Source organism: Palaemon carinicauda, chromosome 7 (genome assembly GCF_036898095.1).
Source record: "Palaemon carinicauda isolate YSFRI2023 chromosome 7, ASM3689809v2, whole genome shotgun sequence".
In the NCBI taxonomy this organism is placed as follows: Eukaryota; Metazoa; Arthropoda; class Malacostraca; order Decapoda; family Palaemonidae; genus Palaemon; species Palaemon carinicauda.
In genome coordinates, this window is record NC_090731.1 from 883,465 (window position 1) to 893,464 (window position 10,000).

The window sequence follows — 10,000 nt, forward strand, 5'->3', positions numbered from 1 at the left end:
TTGGACGTTAGGCCACTTGCTGATGCTCCTGTTGACGTTCAAGACGTTCACTAACAATCGGAGTTGACTTGTTTCGACGCTGTGCGTCAACCTCCGCATTCTAGAGTTGTTTTGACTGCTCAGTCTAGGCAGTCAAAGCAGTCTCGAGTGGACGCTGTGCGTCCTCACGCACCTGTTGTGGTTGACAGTTCAGTTGTTGACAGTTCACAGACTGTCAAGCAGTTACATGACGTTGCGTTCTGGTCCGCTACTAATGCACCAGTGAGTGTGGACTCTGCTTGTAAAGCATTGCCACCACGGTAGGTCTCTCCCTTGCTTGAGACTCAGCTTTTATCGGACAAGGTTCCTGTAGATGAGGAAGTTGCTGTTCCCCCTCCTACTGATATTCCCTTGAGGACTCTGTCAGATGGAGAGGAGCCTAAAGCTGCTTAGCCCCCTATGGACTTTAATTAAATCATGATGATTTTTTCAAGGATCTTTGTCTGGATCTTTTTGTAACTGCTGCTCCTCGTTCGCCTAAACGTCAGAGCTTACACTAGGCCTAGCTACTTCGAAGCCGTTGTTTTTAAGCTAGTGCTCTCTCGCTCTCCTAGAGAGCTTTACGTTGGCTAGGCGACTGGTTTTTCACCAGGAGGAGTTTGGGGGATACAGCCTTTGCTTTCCCTTCTTTTAAACTGGTTTATAGAGCGAGAGTCTGATATGACACGAGAGAAGTTCTCGGCTTGGGAGTTCATGCCTCTGCCCAGATAGACTTCTCAATTCTCGTACTCCCTCCCTGGCGCCTGGCCAGGAGACGCTCCAAGTTTTTTACAGGTCAACTTCACAGCTGTTTTCGAGCCTTTGAAGTTTTGCTGTACAATTATGTCATGCATGACAAGGCTTTCAGGGATGGTAAGCGGTACCGCCTCAGTCGCTAACCCCGTCTGTTGCCGCACCTGCTCCCGGAGACCCTAAATGGGCTTTGCTGCAAGACATACAGTCCAAGCTTGCGTCCTTGATAGAGGACTTTAATGCAGAGAAGGTTGCTACCGAACCTTCTGGCCAACAACCTTCCAACCGGTCGGTTGTGCGCCCTGTTGACGCTGAGGTAACCTACTCGCGTCTGCCAGTTGAGGTGGTTCCTCCACCGATGCGACCCAGTGTGGGTTGCCAGCCGCACGTTGACGTTAAGCGACGCTCGGAGGTGGTTGTTGACGTTCAGGACGTTCAACAACCAGCAGAGGTGACTTGTTTTGACGCAGTGCGTCAACCTCAGCAACCCGGTAGGGTGTTGACTGCACAACCCAGACGGTCTAGACAGTCTCGGGTTGACGCTGTGCTTCCTCGCGCACCCATGGTTGTTGACAGTTCACAGACTGTGCAGCAGTTCCATGATGTTGCGTCCGGCTCCGTCACGCATCCACCAGTGCGACCGGACTCAGCGAGCCAGACGTTGCCCACTCCGTTGCCGTTTCCTCAAAAGTTTTCGGATGAGGAACCCTCTGATGAGGACGTTGCTGAACAACAAGACGATCAGCCCCCAGAATAGATCAAGCCCTGCTATCCATCCAGAAGATGCTGAAGAAGGAACGCTGCTCAGTCAGGCTGTGGATGAGTCTGGTAGGGACGCTGTCATCCTTGAAACAATTTGTGTCACTAGGAAGACTACACCTCCGTCCTCTTCAATACCATCTAGCTTTTCACTGGAAAAAGGACAAGACGCTAGAAGCGGTCTCGATCCCGGTTTCCGAAAAGATAAAGTCTTGTCTGACTTGGTGGAAGGACAATATCAACCTAAGAGAGGGTCTTCCCCTGGCTGTTCAGACTCCCAACCACGTTCTCTTCTCGGACGCATCGGACGTGGGCTGAGGCGCGACACTAGACGGTCGGGAATGCTCAGGACTGTGGAACTCGAGTCAGAGGAGCGTGCTCAGGACTGTGGAACTCGAGTCAGAGGAGCATGCATATCAACTGCAAGGAGCTGTTGGCAGTACATCTGGCCTTGAAAAGCTTCAAGTCTCTCCTTCGAGGCAAAGTGGTGGAAGTTAACTCGGACATCACCACGGCCTTGGCGTACATCTCCAAACAAGGAGGTACCCACTCACTGACGTTGTACGAGATCGCAAGGGACCTGCTCATCTGGTCAAAAGGTCAAGACATCTCCCTAGTAACGAGGTTCATCCAAGGCGACTTGAACGTCATAGCAGATTGTCTCAGTCGGAAAGGGCAAGTAATTCCAACCGAATGGACCCTCCACAAGGATGTGTGCAAGAGACTTTGGGCCACTTGGGGTAAAACCATCCATAGATCTCTTTGCAACCTCGCTGACCAAGAGGCTTCCAATCTATTGCTCTCCAGTCCCGGACCCAGCAGCAATACATATAGATGCTTTCCTCCTAGATTGGTCACATCTGGATCTCTACGCATTCCCACCGTTCAAGATTGTCAACAAGGTACTGCAGAAGTTCGCCTCTCACGAAGGGACAAGGTTGACGTTAGTTGCTTCCCTCTGGCCCGCGAGAGAATGGTTCACCGAGATACTTCGATGGTTAGTAGACGTTCCCAGTAGTCTTCCTCTAAGGGTAGACCTTCTACGTCAGCCACACGTAAAGAAGGTACTCCAAAGCCTCCACGCTCTTCGTCTGACTGCCTTCAGACTATCGAAAGACTCTCGAGAGCTAGAGGCTTTTCGAAGGAAGCAGCCAGTGTGATTGCTAGAGCAAGGAGAGCGTCTTCCATTAGATTCTACCAATCGAAGTGGGAAGTCTTCCGAGACTGGTGCAAGTCAGTTTCTGTATCCTCGACCAGTACCTCTGTAGCTCAAATAGCTGTTTTTCTCTTATACCTGAGAAAAGGACGATCCCTTTCAGCTCCTACTATCAAGGGCTACAGAAGCATGTTGGCATCGGTCTTCCGGCATAGAGGCTTAGATCTTTCCAAACATAAAGATCTGCAAGACCTCCTTAAGTCTTTTGAGACCACCAAGGAGCGTCGTTTGGCTACCCCTGGATGGAATTTAGACGTGGTACTAAGATTCTTCATGTCAGACAGGTTGGAGCCATTACAATCAGCCTCCCTGAAAGATCTCACTCTTAAGACTCTTTTCCTGGTATGCTTAGCCTCGGCTAAAAGAGTCAGTGAGATTCATGCCTTCAGCAAGAACATCGGATTTTCGTCAGAAAAAGCCACTTGTTCGCTACAACTTGGTTTTCTAGCCAAAAATGAGCTGCCTTCTCGGCCTTGGCCTAAATCTTTCGATATCCCCAGCTTATCGGAGATCGTAGGCAATGAACTAGAAAGAGTCTTATGCCCTGTTAGAGCTCTTAAGTTCTATTTAAAGCGTACTAAACCTTTACAAGGCCAATCTGAAGCTTTATGGTGTTCAGTTAAGAAACCATCCTTGCCTATGTCAAAGAATGCTTGGTCAGACTTTATCAGATTGTTAATACGAGAAGCTCATTCACATCTGAGTGAGGAAGACCGAACTTTGCTTAAGGTGAAGACGCACGAAGTTAGAGCTGTAACAACTTCCGTGGCCTTTAAGCAAAATATATCTCTGCAAAGTATAATGGACGCAACCTATTGGAGAAGCAAGTCAGTGTTCGCGTCATTTTACTTGAAAGATGTCCAGTCTCTTTACAAGAACTGCTACACACTGAGACCATTCGTAGCAGCGAGTGCAGTAGTGGGTGAGGGCTCAACCACTACAATTCCCTAATTCCTTATCCTTTTAATCTGTCTCTGGAAATGTTGTTTTTTTATGGGTTGTCCGGAAGGCTAAGAAGCCTTTCGCATCCTGGTTGATTTGGCGGGTGGTCAAAGTCATTTCTTGAGAGCGCCTAGATTAGGAGTTTGATGAGGTCCTGTTGTATGGGTTGCAACCCTTGATACTTCAGATCCTAGGGGTCGATCAGCATCCTAAGAGGATCGCGAGGCTCCGTAAGGAAGACGTACTTAAAAGGCAGAGTAATTGTTCAAGTCGACTTCCTTACCAGGTACCTATTTATTTTGTTTTTGTTATTTTGATAACTTCTAAAATGAAATAAAAAACTCTTAGCTCATAAAAGTGTAAACATATATTACTGGTCTCTACCCACCATCCTGGGTGTGAATCAGCTATATAATCACCGGCTAAGTTAAATATTGAAAAATGTTATTTTGATTATAAAATAAATTTTTGAATATACTTACCCGCTGATTATTAATTAAATGACCCTCCCTTCCTCCCCAATAGAGACGCAGTGGGACGAGGAGAAAATTGAGTCTTTGTTTACATTGAGAGCTGGGTATCTGGTCGACAGATGGCGCTGTTGGGCACACCCGCAACCTGTGTAGCGATCGCTGGCGAGTTTTTCCGTAGAGTTGTCTGTCGAGCAACAGAGTTGCAGCTATATAATCACCGGGTAAGTATATTCAAAAATTTATTTTATAATCAAAATAACATTTTTTCTTAATATTTTGAGTGGTAAGATCTTGTAATTGGCCTTGATGCATCTCTATAAATGATTGAAAGGGTAAATTCATCAAGGTTGAAGATTTGACATTTTATTTTTTAATTGAAATTTCTACCAATGATATCTGCCATCTATATATATATATATATATATATGTGTGTGTGTGTGTATATATATATATATATGTGTGTGTGTGTGTGTGTATATATATATATATATATATATATATGTGTGTGTGTATATATATATATATATATATATATGTGTGTGTGTATATATATATATATATATATATATTTATATATATATACAATATATATATATATATATATATATACAATATATATATATATATATACAATATATATATATATATATATATATAAAATAACCTTTCGCTTCCTCTTGTTTTGTTGAAGTTTTTATAGTTTTTAAAGGAAATATTTATTTTAATGTTGTTACTGTTCTTAGAATATTTTATTTTAACTTTTTTCCTTTCCTCACAGGGCTATTTTCCCTGTTGGGGCCCCTGGGCTCATAGCATCCTGCTTTTCCAACTAGGGTTGTAGCTTAGTAAGTAATAATAATAATAATAATAATAATAATAATAATAACAACAACTTCAAAATGTCGTTGATTTGTTTGGCAAGGTCCAATATAAGACCAATTTGTGAGCAAAAATAATAATAGAAAATTGAAATGTACGCAAGAATAGAAATTTTCTGTCAACAATGAAATGGTTGCAATTATGTCCACAGACTTTCTAGCCTGTGCAAATAGAATTGCGAATTACTTCGTAATCTTTGGAGGTATTACTTTTAGGGTGAGCCAATATAAGTCTCAATTAGTTTTGTGCATATTGCAAATAATTTCTGTATTTCATATCTGCATTCTTTCATGTAGCTATCCAACTTCTAGTTTAAGTATTAGACTCTAACCTTCTTCCACTTGCACTTTTTTTAAGTTTTATGTTTTTTCATTTGATTTACTTTTGCATTTTTGAGTCGAAATTCAGTAATTGCACTAAGTAAATTTTCGAAGCCATTGGTCGAATCGCAGTTGTATAAACAATGCTTGGACCTGACCTGTATCAATGCTCTTTAAAGGTTTTAAAGGTTACTCATGAATGGCAGAGGCAAGGGACAGTGCCATTGCACTATCAAGCAGGACAATGCCCTAGAGACTGACCATATATACATATGATCAGCACCCAAATACCCTCTCCATCCAAGCTAGGACCAAGGAGGGCCAGGCAATGGCTGCTGATGAATCAGCAGATAGACATATAGGCTCTCCCAAACTCTCCATCCTTAGCTCACAAGGATGGTAAGGTTGCAACGACCAAAGAAACGAACAGAGTTTAAGCGGGACTTGAACCCCAGCCTGGCATTCGCCAGTCAGGGACGTTACCATATCGGCCACCATAACTGTTCAATCTAGGATTCTCATTCAGAACTGGCTCATGAATTACAGGGGTGGATGGGTTCTGTGAGTAAAATTAACACTACTAACGTAGATATGGGATTTGCCCATAAAGGAGAATGGGGATAGTTGTAGATATAATGGGGATGATTGTACTCTAACAATGCTATGTTCTACCAAAAGAATTTGGTCTTCGCTCTGACACTACTTACTTAGATATTAGGCTTGCCCATCAACATGGATAATGGGAATACTTGTAGTTATAATGGGGATGATTGTACTCTAACAATGCTATGTTCTACCAAAAAAATTTGATCTTCGCTCTGACACTACTTACTTAGATATTAGGCTTGCCCATCAACATGGATAATGGAAATACTTGTAGTTATAATGGGGATGATTGTACTCTAACAATGCTATGTTCTACCAAAAGAATTTGGTCTTCGCTCTGACACTACTTACTTAGATATTAGGCTTGCCCATCAACATGGATAATGGGAATACTTGTAGTTATAATGGGGATGATTGTACTCTAACAATGCTGTGTTCTACCAAAAGAATTTGGTCTTCGCTCTGACACTACTTACTTAGATATTAGGCTTGCCCATCAACATGGATAATGGGAATACTTGTAGTTATAATGGGGATGATTGTACTCTAACAATGCTGTGTTCTACCAAGCGAATTTGCTCTTCTCAATGCTGTGTTCTACCAAGCGAATTTGGTCTTCTCAATGCTGTGTTCTACCAAGCGAATTTGGTCTTCTCTCTGACACTACTTAGATATTTGGCTTGCCCATCAAAATGGATAATGGGAATAGTTGTGGTTATAATGGGGATGATTTTACTCTTGTAAGGCTGTGTTATACCAAGTAAGTTTGGTTTCATTTCAAGTCCTGCCCTAACCTTTTTGGTGCCATCCCTTTGGGGTAGGATAGGGAATTAATACCGAAAGTCAACTCATATTGCGTCATTGCTTGACCAGCAAACTTTATGAAAGGATGAAGGTGTGTTTTCAATTTAAACAGCAAGTAAAAATATAGATGTATCTCTTGGCTTACCATGTCCCTTTTATGAAAATAATTTATATGAATAAGACTGTATTGTGTATACTGTTGAAAATTTGCCGTAAAATTGGTAAAAATCTTGGAATAAATGTTGCCAGGCATTAACCGTTTTAAAAACTGACATATTGACGTTAAGGAGTAATATTACGGTCACCAAGCCGTAAAAGATAATAGCATAGTAGGGTGAAAATTACGGTCGCCTGTATTTACTGAAATACGGCTGAGAAATATATTTTTACGGAGAGTTTCCGATTAAAATTACATTTTTAACTATAATCATGGTATAATTTCCATACAATGTAGTGAATTTATAACAGAATTGACATTGTCATAGTTAAAAATAGCACCTTGTAGTCGCCATAACGTACTGTGAATTACATTTACCCCCAATAGTAAATAATTGAATGTTTTGCTTTCGTGTTGACCTCTTGGCCTCACGCGAACTTTGCCTGCAATTATAATTGTCCGAGAACTCCCACAATGCAAGTTTCTAAATACAGCCGCGATCAACCTCCATTGATTTGTCCTATTCTGGTTTATCTAACCGTGAAAACGTTCTCTGTACTGTGATAGCCGGCGATCACGGGAACTACAGTCAATTTTCTTTAGTGAGGCAGATTTGCATAGACTCGCATGGGTGCCCTTTTAGCTCTGAAAAGTTTCTTAATAGCTGATTAGTCGGAAGTATTTTTTGTCCGAATACCTTCGACCAATCAGCTCTCAGGAAACTTTTCCGAGCTAAAAGGGCACCCCTGCGAGAATGTGCAAATCTGCCTCACTAAAAAAAATTGACTATAGTTATTGTGCTGATTGTCATTATTTTTAGAATGAAATGCTAATGAGTTCAGCGCGCTTCCTATGCAAATAAGTATTCAGATAGTGGGTGGTGATGAAATTTTTCTTAATTTGTGTAATGGATGGTAATCCTGGTGGTATTTGGTTGGAGTTCATTATAATTTTCATGTTTGAAGTATGAAATTTTTGGCTTTTAGTCTCTCTCTCTCTCTCTCTCTCTCTCTCTCTCTCTCTCTCTCTCTCTATTTGACCTTACAAACGTTTATTCTTTTGATCGACTGTTTATTCTGTTAGAATGTCCAATATCTCTCTCTCTCTCTCTCTCTCTCTCTCTCTCTCTCTCTCTCTCTCTCTCTCTCACAGTTTGCTAAAGTATTCTTGTCAGCAGAATGATGGCCAGTAAATCTTCTCTCTCTCTCTCTCTCTCTCTCTCTCTCTCTCTCTCTCTCTCTCTCACACACACACACACACACACACACACACACAGTTTGCTCTTATGATAGCCTAAGTAGTCTTGTCAGCAGAATGATGTTCAGTAAATCTCTCTCTCTCTCTCTCTCTCTCTCTCTCTCTCTCTCTCTCTCTCTCTCTCTCTCTCTCTCTCTCAGGTCATGCCCAAACACAAAATTAACAAACGCAACTAACTCAAGCACAAAATACGATGTATAACAAACAAGAGAATGATGAATTGTCGTAAACATGTGCCATTATTCAGAGACCAAACACTCTTGCAAGGGAAAAGCTTACGTTGCCAGATGTATTGATACCGGTGTGCCACGAAGCATGTCTTATTGATCAATTGAAATCCATGCTAAAACGTAGTGGGGGAGGGGGGTTTAGCCACCTGGAAATATTGGGTGTTTGATGCGCTCTGTTTCAACGCTTAAATATCTCTTTGATGATGACAATTTTTCATTATTATTATTATTATTATTTTTATTATTTATTATTATTACTATTATTATCATTATTTATTATTTATTTGTTGTTTGTTGTGTTGTTGTTTATTCATTATATTATTTTATTTATTATTTATTATTCATCATAAATAACATATATTATGTAATTATTATTGTTATTGTTATTATTGTTAGTAATGAATGAAAATTAGTTTATGTATATATGTATATATATATATATATATTATATATATATATATATATATATGTGTGTATATACAGTATATATATATATATATATATATATATATATATATATATATATATATATATATATATATATATATATATCTATATATATATATATCTAGTATATATATATACATACACATAGATTATATATATATATATATGTGTGTGTGTATATATATATATATATATATATATATATATATATATATATATATATATTACTGTATAATATGTGTTTTATGCAGCAATAATAAAGAATTTCATTGAACTCGAAACTACTTTTAATTAAAGAGCCACTGAAACAACCAATATATTTTCTTTACAGGAACCGACAAACAGACAGACCTCAAGACGCCATTGGACAAATTACCTAGCAAAAACATCCTCATAATAAAGAGCATATCGGGAAAGGACGGTGGAGAACTGGGTGACGATGGCAGTGCCAAGGGCCGGTCCATCTTCCGAAGCAGTCGGTGGATGGTAATATTATTACTTTCTGTTGCTAAAGCATGTTCAGTTTCCGCCCGTTATTCGGGGTTAGTTAATGTAGGTATGTGTCGCTTTTTTATTGTATTTATTACGTTGATTTTTATCTATAATCCGAATTTGAGGGTTAGTACTCGCTATTAATTAGCAATGATGTCACCTTTACCGTATAGTCACGTACCTTACACATCAAGGTTAGTCATCCTGTCACACTTATCATTATTTATTATTATTATTATTATTATTATTATTATTATTATTATTAGCTAAGCTATAACTCAAGTTGGAATTGCAGAATGTTACAAGCCCAAGGGCTCCATCAATTAGCCCAGTGAGGAAAGAAAATATACAAATAAATACACTAAGAGAAGTAATTAACAATTAAAATGACATATTTTAAGAACAGAACACTAAAATATATCTTACATAAATAAAAGATGTCAGCCTATTCCATAATTCAACATACAAACATTCGCTGCTAGTTTGCACTTATGAAGTTCCATCGATTCAAGTACCTGATTATGAAGATCACTGCCTTAATAAGCTTAATTGTAATTCTGTCTTTCATTCTTCAATCACCGAATTTCCTCCCTAATGTTAATGTAATCCAAGTGTCTTAATTTTCAAGAAGACATGAATTTAGCCAA

The 10,000-nt window shown here is 39.7% G+C and overlaps 1 protein-coding gene across 2 annotated transcripts in view; it reads left to right on the forward strand.

Moving 5' to 3' along the window:
• The window catches only part of LOC137643795 (uncharacterized), a 185,455-nt gene that overhangs the window by 130,298 nt on the left and 45,157 nt on the right, over positions 1-10,000 (forward strand). For both annotated transcript variants that reach the window (XM_068376479.1, XM_068376480.1), the window contains exon 4: positions 9,193-9,347. In XM_068376479.1, the coding sequence (XP_068232580.1) occupies positions 9,193-9,347 (155 nt within the window). The remainder of the gene's footprint in view (positions 1-9,192; positions 9,348-10,000) is intronic.